Genomic DNA, 17110 nt, shown 5'->3' on the forward strand with positions numbered 1-17110 from the left:
ATTTTCCTACCATTCCCTTTCCCTCCTGATCCTTGGCAGACGAATTAATGAGGAAAAAACTAACTGACAAAAGATGATCAAACAGGAGGAGAAGCCAAAAGCAGAGATGGTGTACAAATGCTGAAGGGCCTCAAGTTCACTGGCCAGGTAAGGGGGTACCAACCTCAGCAAGTCTCTTGATCTTCTGTTCAAAGACCTCAGTTTTACTAGGAGTTGAGGCTGCCTTCTCATTGTCATCATCTGATGGAAAACACTCCCATGTGCTTTAAAAAAATTTTTAAAAAAGGTCAAAACTTGAAGTGCTTGAGACGTTGAGTTTAATAAAGTACTTTTTGCAACAAAACAAAGATTTGGGGTAAAAATAATACTTGTATGAAAAGCAGGAGTCTCTCACATACGAGCTGATAACGGAGATACAGCACGGCATTAAAGCCTACCGGCCTGCCCAAGGGGAACCAACCGACTGTCCCCTGAAGCCACTACCACATCAGAAGCTTCGACTGCATTGCTGCCAGATTTTATAAAGGGAGAAAGCCAGTCTAAAACATGCCTGACTCCAGGTAGACCCAACTGCTTCCCAGGTCCCAAGCCCTTTCCTGTTCCAAGAAGGCGGGGCTGGCATCGCCAAGGCAGCAGCAACGCTATGTGGACCAAGTCAGGGAACAAGGACAGTTTGAAATCTGTCAGGAGCTGAGCTCTGTGTGGCAAGGATCGTATCTGCCTTACTCTCCATTTCCCCATTATCTAGCACAGCGCCTCATCAATGAATATATTAAAAGCTGCTCAATATTTGTAGAAGGCAACTCGGCGTCTATATCACAATTTGAAATGTCTACGTCCTTTAACCCAGCAACAGGCAACCTGGGAATTAGTTTATTTCATTAATTCTGTGGTGGTCACAAGTATCAGCCTGGTGTTCAAGGAGAAGGCATTAATGAATGGCCCTCATGTTTTCTGATTTCCTACATTAGAGTCTCGTGTGTGCTACCAAGAAAAGAAGCACTTAGCTAAAATGATTAGGAATTTGCTATCAAATGACTTATTTTTAAAAATCTGAATTCAAATGAAGAATGTTATGCTTATTAGAATATAGCTCTCTTTGCTGATGCATATTCTGTGTACTTTTTCAGGAAAGGAGAGAAAGCAATGCCTAAGAGCTGTACCTCTTCTGGATACTGAAGGGTCCACTTCAACACCCTTTTCATAAGGGGTGCCACCATTCAAGAAGAGCTCATATGTTCTACAAAAGAAGAGCAAAAACCCAGGTGTTTCTATTTTGAAACACTGAAATCAGTAGTGAAATATTTTTTAGCACAGATACGTCCCCAGACATTTTATTTGTCTCATTGCTAAGCGAGAATGAAAGTTGATTCCTCTGTGAGGCATTATCTCCGTAAATAAAGTTTCTTTCTTAACTTTGAACTGTAGAAAATACACTTTTCCCCATTAAAATGAGAAAAATTGATGCCCTTAAAGCGTTTTGACTTTAATGACTTAAGTTATGAATGTATTAATGATGTATTTTTTAATGTATTTTTCAAATGTTTAAATGGCATAGAAATGATAAGTAAAAAATAAAACAGGGGCGCCTGGGTGGCTCAGTCAGTTAAGTGTGTGCCTTCGGCTCAGGTCATGATCTCAGGGCCCTGAGATCAGCCTCCTGGAGTTGGGCTCCCCACTCAGTGCGGAGTCTGCTTTTCCCTCTCCCTCTACCCCTCAACAAAATAAAACAACCCTCCTCCCCCCCAAAAAAACGCCATCCCTTCCCATCCCATCCTCTCTAGTCTGGTAAGGCCCTTGCCCTACTTTTTTCATGCAAATGCAAACAAATATATATACACACTGAATCTCAAAGCTGACACATTTTCTTTTAACGTTGCATTACCTAAGTATAGTAAGTAGAAGATAAAAGTCCTCTTTAATCCCACTGCATTACCTCCCTAGCTCTGCTCCTCAGAGGCAACCTCTGGGAACACTTTACATACGCCTGCCTACATATGCACACAAATAGTTTTTCCTGAACAAAAGGGGAGCCACAGCACACACACCATTCTGCAACTTGCTTTTTCCACATAATAATACACACTGGAAATGTTTATGTATCAATGCATGGGCTTCTACCTCATTTGGAAAAATAGCTGTGACTTCAGTTTTGGAAAGATGGAGTAGACACCCTGTTTCCTCCCACTAGGTACAGCTGAAAACCCTAGACATTCTTAAAAACAAAACAAAACAAATTTAAATCATAAGCAGCTTGGACTTTTACACCCTGGGAGGGTGTGCCAGATGATGTCAGAGCAGGACAAGTGGAGTCCGGACTTTGACCTCTGCCCCGTGGTAAAGAGGCTGTGCCCGTCCTTGGGGTGTAAGCAGAAGTCACAGAAGGCAGGGAGCATTATCTGAATCGATTCTCATAATAACCCTTTGGGGTCGGAGATATTACAGTCTCCCATTTTAAAGACAGGAAATTGGGGCTTGCAGGCAAGGAACCTGGAACTTGGCTTACAGATACGCAGACAGAGCCAGGGCCAGAGCCCTGAATGACCTTAATCGCCATCCTGATGACTGCCCATCGTAGCTCTTCTGTGAATTGTTTGTTTACATCCTAGACTTAGATTTTTTGTGTAAGCCCATTTAAAAACTCAGGTTGTCTTTTTCTTACTAATTTTTGAGAGTCTGTTTTATATTAGGGATAATAATCTGACCATTAAGTATATACTGCAGATATTTGGTACCAGTCTGCCTTCTGGTCTTAGGTTTTAAATTCATTTACAGTGACTGCCACTATGATTTCAGTGTATCACCTATAGGAGAAAGGTACAGTCACAGAGGACCTGGGGACCCTGGACTTAGCTTTCCCACCCACTCTTTGGAGAGAATCAGGTTCAATTTCAGCACTGTGAAATGTGCTAATACCATAGAAAATTACTGAAAAATATGCTCAGCAGAGAGTAAACAACTTTTATTATTTGTTTGTTTTAGTTATTTATTTTTTTGAGGGAGAAAGACAGAAAGTGAGCGAGCGAGCAGGGGTGGGGGAGGAGCAGAGGGAGAAGGAGAGAGAGAATCCTAAGCAGTCTCCATGCTCAGCGCAAAGCCCGATGCAGGGCTCAATCCCACCAGCCTGAGTTCATGACCTGAGCCAAAACCAAGAGTCGGATGCTCAACCGACTGAGCCACCCAGGCGCCCCTGAGGAAACATCTTTTAAAATACCTGTTCTGTAAGTGGCATTTCTTCCTAAGATGACCCTGTGCATACTGTTTTCCTATACGTTACATTTTCATATACATTATACATTCATATACATTCCTCAAATAATATTAAAATCAACACTAAAAGCCCTCTCCCAAGTTTTTGAAGTGCTAACAGAATATACACTCTGCAAACCTGAGATGTTCAGACTCTAAATAATGAATTTCTACAAAATTTTTCATTTGGAAGGAATATATAGGCAACTTACTTTGCTGGAATAGGAATTCCACTGGCATCGAAAAGTTTAAGAAACACCCAGCCACAACTTAATTCTCCTCTTTCACCGGTTGACTAGGAAATAAACGGACATACAAAACTTAATATCTGAACCAGTCAAATTTAAAAGCACATACCAAGTCCTTTAAAGGGAACAAAATTAGCATTCACTTATAGGACTAAAAAATTCTTCGCAAGAAAATAAAGTGAAACACAGTGGGTCCCATTTTCCTTGCAGGCCAGATGGCAAAGGCAGTATATAAAGTGAAAATCCTGTCCTGTCAAAATACTTTTGAAAATCCCTTAAACCTGATGATGTGGTAACTGTTGCTACTGTTTCTTGAATGATAAAAATAATTTTTGGAATGATCTAAACCACATCAGTACTACACGGGATTACGCAGCTTTGTCTCAATGAGAGATGGAATGCACAATAAATCATTTTTAATTTTTTAATCATCTGTTAGAACTTTACGTCCACTGTCAACTGCTGAGGGCCACTGGGGACTTGCTTGGGGTCCTGCTCCCCATTCCTATCCTACCCACCCATAACACATATGGATACATCTGCCTTAAAGAAATGAAAGGACGCTGTAACACTATTAATATAATAGCAGTTGGTTCTCTGGGTCACCTCGAGGCCAAGTATATATACAACAACTATCAAGGTATTATTAGAATGTGGAGACATTTAAATTACTATCATGACAAACAGGTGAAGATGACTAAGAGCACACTTATCATGAGCACGGAGCAATGTACAGAACTGCTGAATCACTATATTGTATACCTGAAACTAATACAACACTGTTAATTATGTGGAATTGAAATAAAAGACTTAATAAAATAAAAATAAATAACTATCACAGACCTACACCTACTGGTTCAATTGTTCATATGACATGAGTTAATCTAAGTTTGTAGAGCTCCCTTAATAAAAATTACCACTCTGACAGGTCCCTTCATAGAACCATCAGCCACAAGGTTAAGTACACCCTGGCCCTCTAGCACAGAGGTAAAACACCCCTGGAATGCCCCTGAACATCTTTTATCACTTTCTGCAGTCTCATCCTTTTCAAATCTTCATTCTTCAAAAGCACTGGAGTTCACTCAAGCTATAAATATAAACAAATATACTTTTATTATAAATGCTACTGAGAAAGCAGCACTATATATAAATTAGAACCACAATTCCCATTCCTCGAGATTAAAATTTTATTACATATAAAAGCCTCAATTATTTTACTTGTAAATACAGACTTTTTTTTTTTAAGTTCCCTTTAACTGATACATTAGAAAGGTTTATCTTTCAACTGACATACATTGCGAATATAAGAAATTCCAAGTTCAAATAATAGTCCAAGATCTGGAGAGGAAGAATTGGATCTGATAAAACAGTCACCATCGAGCAAGCAGGGCAAGATGCCAGTAACCTGAAACAATAAAGAAAACTAAGTTACTAATAAAAATTTAAAATGGGAGGGAGGTTTCAGCTCTACTTGCCTGTACGTAGTTTATACCTGTGCATAATAACAGTCTTTTAAAGAAAGCAGATGGATTGGACCAACCTACATCAATAATTTCAAGCTAAAAAATTTAAGTTTTGTGTTGAGGGAAATACCTTTACCTTCACTCACTCTTTGGTTAGAGTAGAGGCTAATGTGAAACAAGTACTGTACCGAGGTCCTCAGAGGTGTTATAAAAATAGTTTGCATATATAATATTTAAATTAACCATTGCTTTTTGTAAACAGAACTAAAACTGAAGACATCACACACACATTTGCTCAACTTTCCTGAGGCGTGTCTTGAAAATTTTCCTTTCCTTTCTCGTTTGCTCATTCCTTTTCCTCTCTCTGGACAACCACACCCCTCTGTCTTGCCTATAAAATCCTCCCCAACCCTCAAAGTCTAGTTTCTCTTCTACGAAACCTTCTCTGAGCCTGAGGGCGGGAATTCATGTCACCCTCCTCTGTGCCTCCACAGCACTGGGAGTCCCGCAACCATGGCATTCTGCCCTTGCGGTGGTTATCAACACACCCCCGCCCCCACAGGGCTACTCTAGGGATTACATGAGATCATGCCCAGGAGGACCTACCACTGTGCCTGGCACATGGACAGAGCTCCATAAACACAGGCTATTGTTATCATACCTGTATATGTTTCTTCTCCACCAACATGGAAGTTTCCACAGTGCCTAGGAAGAATGTCTCGCACCTAACAGATGCTAAATTTCACTCAACAGAGGAACTTTCTTTTTATTTATTTTTCCAAACAGTTCGTCTTTATATCCAGAAGAAATTAGGCAATTCGACCCTAAATGCTTCACATACACAGAGATGCAGCATTAGAACTGCGAAGCATTGTGCTGAAGTACAAGCAGTAGGTCCTTAGAAGATCAAACTGGACTTTCAGGAGACGCGCGATAGGCAGGTGTGGGCACTTGCAGCACACAAACCAGGTGGCTGGGCCTCCTCCACGCCCTGTGCCCTCTCCTTGAATCCCTACTGCTTCAAGGTCTTTGGATGCAGTAAGAGAAAGGTTAAAGGAGGATTTTTAGGGCACAGTGCCCCAAGGGAATTAGTTATGGCAAGTAAACACTACAGTAATGAAACTCTAGAGGCAGAAAAAAAGTAAAATAAACTGTAGACAATATTATAACGAGAACATCAAGATATCAAATCTTCATGTTCACTCACATCTATGTCATAGGGACTCCGCGGTTTGAAGCCACCTAACCTCATTCCAGTCTTTTTTTGTTCTAGGCTTGACAGTGCCTGGGTATAATGTACCAGCCCCGGGCGTCACCCTTGATTTTATCTGAAGAAAGCACAGCTCTCATTAGCATGGTTGATTTCATTTGTGAAAAACACTTCCTAAATTTATCTTTTTGTTTTCATTTTCATCAGGGGGCATTTCCTAGAATTGAACCCCGAAATCCACTGAATGAGATGATTCATAGGAATTACAACTCTGATGAGTCAGAAACAAAAATAATTTTTATCAAAGTCTTCAAAGAACATTAAATAATCTCAAGATTCAAATCTGGCCCTATATATTCTATGCTTAACATAAATACGTTATTTCGGAGATACACACGCACAGCTTTGCATACGGAAATTAATTGCCTATCACTTAACAGGTAAAAGAGATTCACATTTCATTCCATTCCCTTAGCAGATTCCTTACCTGGGGAGAAAAGGTCCATGTTTTGGGCTTTTTAGGTTGCCATGTAGCTCTGACTGTATGAATGTTGCTCAGAACCTGAAATGAGATTTTCTTATTTGAGATCATGCTGTAGAGAGCTCTCTAAAACATCCCCACTTCTAGGGGCGCCAGGCTGGCTCAGTCAGTTAAGTGTCTGACTTTTGATTTGGGCTCAGGTTATGATCTCAGGGTCCTGGAATCCAGCCCTGGGCTCCATGCTAGGTGGGGGGGGTTCTGCCTGAGGGTTTTTCTTTGTCTCCCTCTGCCCCTCCCCCTCCTCTCTAAAATAAGTAAAATTTAAAAAATTGAAAAAGAAAACAACCAAATAGGTCACCACTTCTACATCCCAAACAGTTAACAATGAATCAGCTATACTGCGTGGAGCAGAGGGCCTCGAGGGGTTTCTTTCACTTTTCAGTTTGTGCAACTCTGTGATTTGTTTTCTTTTTACATCAAGTACATATAAAACTTTAAAAATGAGTATCAAAAAACTGTTATGGCATTAATTTATACAATAATGAAAGAACTAATAAAATAAACTCAGACTCAGATCTTTGCACTAGTAATAAATTATAGTAAGTAAAATACTATCCGGAACAGGGTTATCAGAAAAGGAAGTGAAATTTCAGGTACAAATGACGTTTTAAGAAATGTGACCCATAGGGGCGCCTGGGTGGCACAGCGGTTAAGCGTCTGCCTTCGGCTCAGGGCGTGATCCTGGCGTTCTGGGATCGAGCCCCACATCAGGCTCCTCCGCTAGGAGCCTGCTTCTTCCTCTCCCACTCCCCCTGCTTGTGTTCCCTCTCTCGCTGGCTGTCTCTATCTCTGTCGAATAAATAAAAAAAATCTTAAAAAAAAAAAATAAATGTGACCCATAAGAGCATTTGATGGCAGCCTATCACCCTGCCACTAAGGACAGACAATGCTGATAATAGCCCAGATATACAGCCTGTTTTCTTCAAGAACTCCAGCCGCATAAGTTATATTCCTCCTGCGACTTAATCTCTTATAAAATGCTACTGCAAGAAGTCAGCCCTACAACGTACATAAAGCAGTGAAATACAAAAGCAGCAAAAACTGTGGAGTTCAAATTCTATAAAGTTATGGCTAAAATTGACATCTTCCAAAGAAATAGAAAACATAAAATTTTTATTTTATTTTTTAAAGTTTATTTATTTATTTTAAGTAATCTTAACACCTAATGAGGCTTGAACTCATGACCCCAAGATCAAGAGTTGCACACTCCTCTGACTAAGACAGCCAGGTGCCCCTGAGTTTTTTATCTTAGATAACAATATTTTAGTACAGCACTTTTAAAACTAAGCCTTAAAAATAATGAGAAACTATCCCAAACAACTCCTATGAGGTCAGATTCCATTCACTGCCATCTGTGTCCCTGTTGGTAGGCAACTAGGATTACCTTTTGGGTAGCTGAGTTGTTTTCCAAAAGAGAAAAGTCCACATTTCTTTCAACAACTAATATATAGGAATTTACTTAAACTCTTCCTAAAATAATATATATTCTCAGCCTGGACTCTTGGAGTACAAACTCGTTTTGATTATTACCTGGTGTTCAACATAAGACTGCATCTTATCTACTCTAAGGTTCCTCTTAGTTTTTCAAGAAATCTTTCTCACTTCTAATAACCAAAAAGTCCTTTGCAATCATTGAAATTGAGATCTCGCACTATCTCTGCTTTTATCTTTCCAACCTGGAGAATCCTGATTTTGATTCAGGAGTAACTTCTTCTGCTTGATAATTTTATATCTTTCTTGATTTACGGACTGTGAGAGCTAAAGAGGACTTAGCCCAAATACCTCATCATACATTTGAGAAAACTGCAGCTAGAGAGGGTGAATGATTGGCTCAGAATCTTTCAGTTCTCTGCATAAAACCAGAACACAAAGGATGAGGTAATCAAGGATTCAAAAAGTTTAGAGACTTCCACTTAGTAAACTGCATTAAGAATACATGAGGACTTCCACTCAAGATAGCATGCCGAATTTATGCTTTAACACAGCTGCTCTGCTCCAAACATAAAGGAGTGATCGTTAAAAAGATAGAGTGGGACACAAAAGTAAGATGAATATTTCAATGGACCACACGCAGATAAAAGGGAAAAGCTGTGAAGAGGGTGAGAGTAAAATCGGGGGTCTCCAGGGCTCTGAATCTAGAAGCAGGATGTGATGGCAAGGAGCTGGCTTTGCCTGTTACAGAGGCTAACAGTTCTCAGTACATGACAGACAAGAGACAGCCCTACTGCTTGAAGCCAGTAAGTGAAAAAGAAGTGGTGGCTAACCTTCCCCCTCATAGGAGGTAATGAACCTAAGCAGGTAGGAGAAGAAAGATGAAGGCATGACATCTGGTTCAGAACCAAGGCGATAACTGGGCCTTTAATGAATCTTAGATTAAGAATGCTAAACTCCACTATAAAATCTGGTTATGATTTGGCAATGGTGGTGCTGGTGGTACCAACCACAACACTATTAGGTAGGAGGGAAAAGAGAGTAATATAACTTTCACATAAAATGTGCCTCTAAAGATACATGAAGAGGGGCGCCTGGGTGGCACAGCAGTTAAGCGTCTGCCTTCGGCTCAGGGCGTGATCCTGGCGTTGTGGGATCGAGCCCCACATCAGGCTCCTCTGCTATGAGCCTGCTTCTTCCTCTCCCACTCCTCCTGCTTGTGTTCCCTCTCTCGCTGGCTGTCTCTATCTCTGTCGAATAAATAAGTAAAATTAAAAAAAATAAATAAATAAAGATACATGAAGAAATCAAATACTAACAACACAAGAAACAACCCTTGAGGATTGAAATGAACAAAATATGTTGGTATATGTAATTAAATATTAATTGCTTTAAAAAAAGCCAGATTTACTTCTGGACAACAATAAAAAGATGGGGGCAGGGTATTCAGTAGGTAACTAAAGCATGTTAGTATATTTGATGTAGTAAGGAGGAAGACAGAAACACAGGATAATTTTAGATTAATAAGAATAATTTATAGCTAAGTAGGTATGTTAAAAATTGAAAGGGTAACCACTTAAATAATGTTAATATAATCTATAGATTCTAAATCAAAAGTAGAAAAAAACGGAACACAGACAACAATATTTTAACAGATGACAGAAATGAAAAAAGCAAAGAAAAAAGATGATAAGCAGAAAATAGACCCACACAAGGGAAATAAGTCTAAATATATGGGTACTATAATAAATGAGGCTCGCCTAATATTATTTACTCAATCCAGATATAGACAATACAAAAAAGTTGTAAGCCTATTTTACTTAAGAATAGTAATGCAAAAATCCCAAATAAATACTAGTGAACCTAATTTGGCGATGTTTTCTTTTTAAACAAAATAAAAAGTTTATGATTAAGGAGAGCTTATCCCAGGAATAAAAGGATGTCTCAGTATCAGAAAATCTGTTATTGTGGTACAACACATCAACAAATTAAAGGAAAAAATCAAATGACCATCTCAATAGATGCAGAAAATAATTTGCTAAAATTCAACATTCACTTGTAAATATGAGAACTTGGAGCAAAAGAGAATTAACCTAAGAAAGAGTACCTATCAACAACTTGTAACAAACATTCCATCGGTGAATCTTCAGATGAATTCACATCTATATCAGGAAGAAAACAAGGCAGTGCCTTCTGGTAGTCCCTGGCCAAACAAGTAAGATAGCAAAAGGACATGAGGTATAAAAATGGGAGAGACAAAACTGTCTTTATTTGCAGGTAGTACAAATGTATACACAAAAAATCTGAGACTCACAAAAAGTAAGTAACGTTGTATTTTAAAGGTATTAGAAATAATAATTTCAGTAAATTTTTGGGATACAAGATAAATTTCCAAACGACAATAGCTTTCTCATCAATCATAACCAATTAGAAAACATAAGAGGAAAAAGATTCCAGTTCATTATAGCTACCAAAACTAGCTCATCTTCAGGAAATAAGAAGGCAGGGGGAAGGTAAATAGAGAAACATGTTAATGATAATATAAAGAAGTTAACAGAGAAATCTTCCAGAACTGTACTACCCAATATAGTAGCCACTGGACACATGTAACTATTTAAATTTAACCTTAAATCACTTAAATTAGATTAAAAATTTAGGGGACCCTGGGTGGCTCTGTCAGTTAAGCGTCTGCCTTCAGCTCAGGTCGTGAACCCAGGGTCCTGGGATCGAGCCCCATGTCAAGCCCTATGTCGGGCATTCTGCTCAGTGGGGAGTCTGCTTCTCCCTCTCCTTCTTACCCTCCCCACTGCCCATGCTCTTGATCTCTCTCTCAAATGAATAAATAAAAAAATCTTTAAAAAAAAAGAGAAAATTTTTTAAATAACAGGGAAATCTGAAGATGGATTGGGTATTAGATGGAAACATGGAATGATTCTTGTATTGCAGGGTGTGACAATGGTGGCTATGTAAGAAAATGTTTATATGTTTATACATGCATAAATGTTGATACATATATGCAGGAGTAAAATGAAATGTCAAAAGTTTTCATTACAACATTTTTATTTATTTATTATTATTATTTTATTTTATTTATTAAAAAATGAAGAAAAACATTGGGGATAGAACACCCAGTACAGCAAAATCTTGAGAATTATACTATTCTCCCTACTTCTGTGAATGTTCGAAAAGTTTCATAATAAAAATCAGATTTTTAGGGGCGCCTGGGTGGCGCAGCAGTTAAGCGTCTGCCTTCGGCTCAGGGCGTGATCCCGGCATTATGGGATCGAGCCCCACATCAGGCTCTTCCACTATGAGCCTGCTTCTTCCTCTCCCACTCCCCCTGCTTGTGTTCCCTCTCTCGCTGGCTGTCTCTATCTCTGTCGAATAAATAAATAAAATCTTTAAAAAAAAAAATCAGATTTTTAAATGAAAAGGCAAAGGCAGATTGGAAATAACTATGTCAATCAATTACCACTCTGACTTCATGTTTTACCATTTAATTTTAATTTTACTTATCTATCTATCTATCTATTTGGAAGGGAGTGGGGGGAGGAGTGAGAGGGGAAGGGACAGAGAGAATCTTAAGCAGACCCCACACCTAGCACAGAGCCCAACATGGGACTCCATCTCATAACTGTGAGATCATGACCTGAGTTGAAATCAAGAGTAAGACGCTTAACTGACTGAGCCACCCTGGTGTCCCTGTTTTATTACCTTTTAAAGTCATAATTTCAGGGGCGCCTGGGTGGCGCAGTCGTTAAACGTCTGCCTTCAGCTCAGGGCGTGATCCCGGCGTTATGGGATCGAGCCCCACATCAGGCTCCTCTGCTATGAGCCTGCTTCTTCCTCTCCCACTCCCTCTGCTTGTGTTCCCTCTCTCGCTGGCTGTCTCTATCTCTTCAAATAAATAAAAAATAAAATCTTAAAAAAAAAAGAATTACAAATCAATTATATATGTAACATAATATTATGTTATATTGAGTTATACGAAGCTTGAAAATCCGAATGAAAAATTTAAATTTATAAAAATCAAAAAGAAAAATGAGCAAAAGACATGATCCACAATTCAGAATGATGGAAATCTGATTGGCTAATAAACAGACAAAAAGACATTTAAAAACACACTACATATCAGGGCAATGAAAACCAAGACTACGAAAAGATTCTGTTTCATAACCGAAACATCGGTAAGGTAATATCAGTTGTTAGATGTGGAGAAACAGGACTGTCATACAGGGCTAGTGACTGTACTACCTGGAAGAACTTTGGAGAGTAATTTGGTGTTATCTCACATGGCAATCCACCATCCAGCAATCTACTCCCAAGTTCACTTATATATATTCTAGACTTGTCTCACGTGACATAAACATGTATGAGAATGTTCACTGAAAGACTGTAATAGTAAAAATGTTCAAGAGAATAATGGATAAACTGTGGTATATCCATATAATGAAATACTTTTCAATAGTTAAAAAGAATGCCAAGAGCAGAATCCATCAACTTGGATAAATCTCAAAAGCATAATGTTGAGGGGAAAAAAGAAAGTTGCAAGGGTACAAGGATATGATATCATTTTATAAAGCATGGGAATACTAAAAATTAAGCTGTATAAATTAATAAAATAAAATTCAGGATAGGGGTTACCCATATGGAGGTTTGAGGAAAGCAATAGGATGTGGGAGGGGCATTCTGGGGGGCTTCAATCATACTTGCAGCATTTATTTTTAAAATAATAGACTATTTTTAAAGAGAAGTCTTAAGCTTACAGAAAAATTGAGCAGAAAGCACTTATTTTTTGCTTTAGAAGTCAGAGTACATATTACAAACTGGGGGCTTCAACAGAACTAGGTAATAAGGCCATGGGTGTTTGTTATGCCATTCTTTGCACACTGCTATATATTTGAAATAGTTCATATTTTAAAAAATACTGCTAATTCCAATAAAAATAAGATGGAGTATAAAATAGAAATAAAAGGAAACAAGTAAACAAATTGGAAAATTATAATGTCCCAAGATAAGAAAGATTCTAAATGTGAGATTTAGGCTTGTGTTCTCTTTCTCTTATTATTGGCAAAACAGATGGGTAATTAGTTGATGTATTATTTCTTAGTGAGTATTTAAGGGTTTTCAATTTATTTTTCAAAAGGGTGATTCGGAAATGTGTCAAACATATCAGACAAGTTAAAAGAAACATAGTGAACCCCCATATACTCATCACCTAGAATCTACCATTAACATTTTACTATACTTGTTTTATCACATCTATCATCTATCATCTAGCCATTTATTTATTTATTTATTTATTTATTTATTTATTTATTTAAGGAGGCTGGAGCCCAACATGGGGCCTGAACCCACAACCTCAGGACCTGAGCTGAAATCAAGAGTTGGACATTTAACTAACTGAGCCACCCAGGCTTCCCCATCTCATTTTTTGATGCACTGCAAACCTGCAGACATTAGTAAACTTCTCCCTAAATTAGCATGCATATCATTAACTCGAGTTCACTTTTTTTTTTTTTTTTTAAGATTTTATTTATTTACTTGTCAGAGAGAGAGCGAGCACAAGCAGGGGGAACAGCAGGCACAGGGAGAAGGAGGTTCCCCACTGAGCAAGGAGCCCAATGTGGGACTCAATCCCAGGACCCTGGGATCATGACCTGAGCCAAAGGCAGGTGCCCAACCGACTGAGCTACCCAGGTATCCCTCACTTTTTTTGATGTAAAATTTCATATAATGAAACAAGCCTTATTTTTACTTTATATGTAATGCCCAACATGGAAACAGGAAAGTAGACTGGCTAGGGGTCATAGGTCCTGAGGAATGACACAGTGAGTGCTGTCAATGGAGGCCTTGTGAGGAGCCTGAACTTATATTAGGGCCCCCAAGTCAGGAAGCACACTGTCCCCCCAGTAGTAGTAGTGAGGTGGTGCCACCTTCCCTTGACAGCACGGTGTCAGAGGCCTGCTAAAATGGAAGTTAAAATAAGATCCAGAAACTCCTAACACCCAAAATGTCCAAGATACAATAAAAAACCACTCATCATACCACAAATCAGGAAAATCTCAAATTGAATGAGAAAAGACAATCAATAGACACCAACACTAAGATGACACAAATGTTGGAACTATCTGACAAGCATTTTAAAGCAGACGCCAAAAAATACTTCAGTAAGCAACTACCCACGTGTCTGAAACAAATTTAAAATACAGAAAGAAATATAAAGTGTCAAGAAAGAAATAAGGAAGTCTCAACAAAGAAATCGAAGATAAAATGAAGAACCTAGTGGAAATTCTAGAACTGAAAAATATGATAACCACAGTAAAAAACACACATGTGCACAACCGCACACAACTCACTGCACAGACTCAAATGATGAATAAAGAAGAGAGAAAAGAATCGGTGAACTTGAAGATAGGAAAACAGAAATTATGTCTCTGAACTAAGATAAGATCAATGGAAAAAAATAAACGGAGCCTCAGTGGGATTATAACAAAAGATCTCATATTCATGTCATCAGAGTTCTAGAAAAGAGTCTGGAGCTAGAAAAGTATTCAAGAAAACAATGGCTAACATATCCCCAAATTTGGCAAAGGGCACAAACCTAGTTCAAGAAGCTGAGTAAACCTTAAGCAGGATAAATCCAAGAAATCCATGCCCAAGGACAAGTACAAAAAGTAAACACACATCTTGAAAATAGTGAGAAATAACACCAATAAGGGAACACCAATTCTAGCGACAGTGGATTTCCCATCAGAAACCACAGAGGGAGGGGCGCCTGGGTGGCTCAGTCGTTAAGCGTCTGCCTTCGGCTCAGGGTGTGATTCCAGGGTCCTGCGATCGAGCCCCACATCAGGCTCCCTGCTCAGCCGGAAGCCTGCTTCTCCCTCTCCCACTCCCCCTGCTTGTGTTCCCTCTCTCGCTGGCTGGCTGTCTTTCTCTCTGTTAAATAAATAAATAAAATAAAATAAAAAAGAGAAAGAAACCACAGAGGGAAGTGGAATAATTTCTCAAGTGCTTAAAAAAAAAAAAAAAGCCAAACCAGAATTCTGTATCTAGTGAAAATATCCTTCAGGAATGAAGGGGAAACAGACGTTCTTGGATAAAGAAAGATGAAGAGAATTTGTAGCCAACAGAAAGAATGCTTAAAAGGAATTCTCTAAACAGAAAGGATATGATCTTTGAACATCAGGAAGGAAGGAAGAACAATGAAAAGAGTAAAAATAAGGGTAAATACAACAGATTTTCTCTTGAGTTTTCTAAATTATGCTTGATTGCTGAAGTAAATATCATACTGTGTGATATGGTTTTCGGTGTATGTACAGTTTTAATAATAATGCTTTTTATTTGTAATTAGGGAAGCACTCTTAAACAAATAGCAATGAATATTTGTGTAACTATTAAATATCTTCTAAAACTTGTCGGTTGGAAATTGGACATAAATTAGTTACATAAATTCACTTCTTTTGTTTTGAAATGAGTCACTTCTATTATTCTGATGTGTTATTTAAATAAAATTCCGATCTTCAGGATCTCATATATGAGAACAGGGAGAAGTAAAGTGAAGAAGTATTAAACCAGATCTCAGCCAAGAAGGCAATTCATCTTTTCTTGGTCACTGATGACACCTACTGGCTTCTTAGTGGCACTGGCTTTGTACAGGGTGTGTAGAAATGAGGGAGGATCACTACAATGGCACAAGTACAGAAAGAAAGAAAGGCACTGGGAGCTGGAAGTATACTCAGCATGAGCAAAGCTAAACCCACAAACTCTTCCAGGCCAGATCGGCTCTCAATGCTCCCTATTTCACTGAATGTCACCACCATCCACCGAAAATGCGGGTCATGTTTGACACCCCATTCTTCCTCACCCACCATTTCTAAGCCATCACCAAATTGTGGTTTTTATGGTCTACATATCCTTCTGGCCATAGTTCTCATCTCCATCTCCACTTCCCTAGTCTAAGTTGTTAGCCTCACATCTCATCTAGCCACACTTAACATGTTCTATGTATGTTCTAAGTGCTTTACCGGTTACATTAACTGATTTCATCCTCACATGGACCCCAAGAGATGTGTGCTAGATGACAAAGGGGAGAGAGAGCAAGGCCAAGTAATTTGGTCAGTGTCTTACACCGAGCTGGTGGAACCAGGGTTAATCTGGGGCAAATGGCTCCAGATTTTGTTTTTTTTGGAGGCGACGTTGCTGCCTTTTGACCACCACACTGTGCCATAGCCCCTAAATGGTCTACTCATGTCTCTTCTGGCCCCCCTCTAATTCATCTCCAAAGAAGAGCCAGAGATATTCCTAAAGCATAAATCTAAACTATATCACTTCCTCCAAGGACTTTCCCTGTTTTTAAGATAAAGACAAAACTCCCTTACATCATGGCTTACAGTGTCTTACACTGTGTTCCTTCTTGACGGCTCCCATTTCAATCCTATACTTCTTGTTTTCTCCACTTGGCCAACTGGTCTTCCCCAAGTCCTTTCCGACTAAGGCCTTTGCCTGTGTGGCTCCTTTGGCTAGGTTCACACTTCCCTTTTCCCTTCACCCTCTTAAGGCTTATTCATCCCTAGATCTCAACCCAAGCATCGCCTTCTCAGGAGGGAGCTTAGACTATCAATTTGAGACTATCAAATTTTATAAATTTCCCTCTGAGCAATGCTTTATCAACATCCCACAAATTATGTGGCACCTTTTCATTTTTTGTTCAGTTCCAATTATTTTCTAATTTCCCTCGACACTTCCTTTTAATCCATTAATTTCCAATTATTTAAGGATTTTTTTCAGTTATCTTTCTGTGACTGGTTTCGAATTTAATTCCATGTAATCAAAGACCATTCAATGTATGATTGCAATTCTTTTAAATTTATTCAGGGCCATCTCTCTTGGCGAATGTTCCACATGCACTTGAAAGAATGAGTATTTTACTATTTTTGGGCGAACTGTTGTACAAATGTCTATT

At 38.8% G+C, this 17110-nt stretch overlaps 1 protein-coding gene across 2 annotated transcripts in view; it reads right to left on the reverse strand.

Moving 5' to 3' along the window:
- NPHP1 (nephrocystin 1) overlaps positions 1-17110 on the reverse strand; it is a 60267-nt gene that overhangs the window by 18924 nt on the left and 24233 nt on the right. For both annotated transcript variants that reach the window (XM_040623178.1, XM_008700142.2), the window contains exons 12-16: positions 6658-6732; positions 4792-4902; positions 3462-3544; positions 1164-1240; positions 164-263 (exon numbers count right to left, since the gene is read on the reverse strand). In XM_040623178.1, the coding sequence (XP_040479112.1) occupies positions 164-263; positions 1164-1240; positions 3462-3544; positions 4792-4902; positions 6658-6732 (446 nt within the window). The remainder of the gene's footprint in view (positions 1-163; positions 264-1163; positions 1241-3461; positions 3545-4791; positions 4903-6657; positions 6733-17110) is intronic.

Source organism: Ursus maritimus, unplaced genomic scaffold, assembly GCF_017311325.1.
Source record: "Ursus maritimus isolate PB19 unplaced genomic scaffold, ASM1731132v1 scaffold_6, whole genome shotgun sequence".
Classification (NCBI taxonomy): Eukaryota; Metazoa; Chordata; class Mammalia; order Carnivora; family Ursidae; genus Ursus; species Ursus maritimus.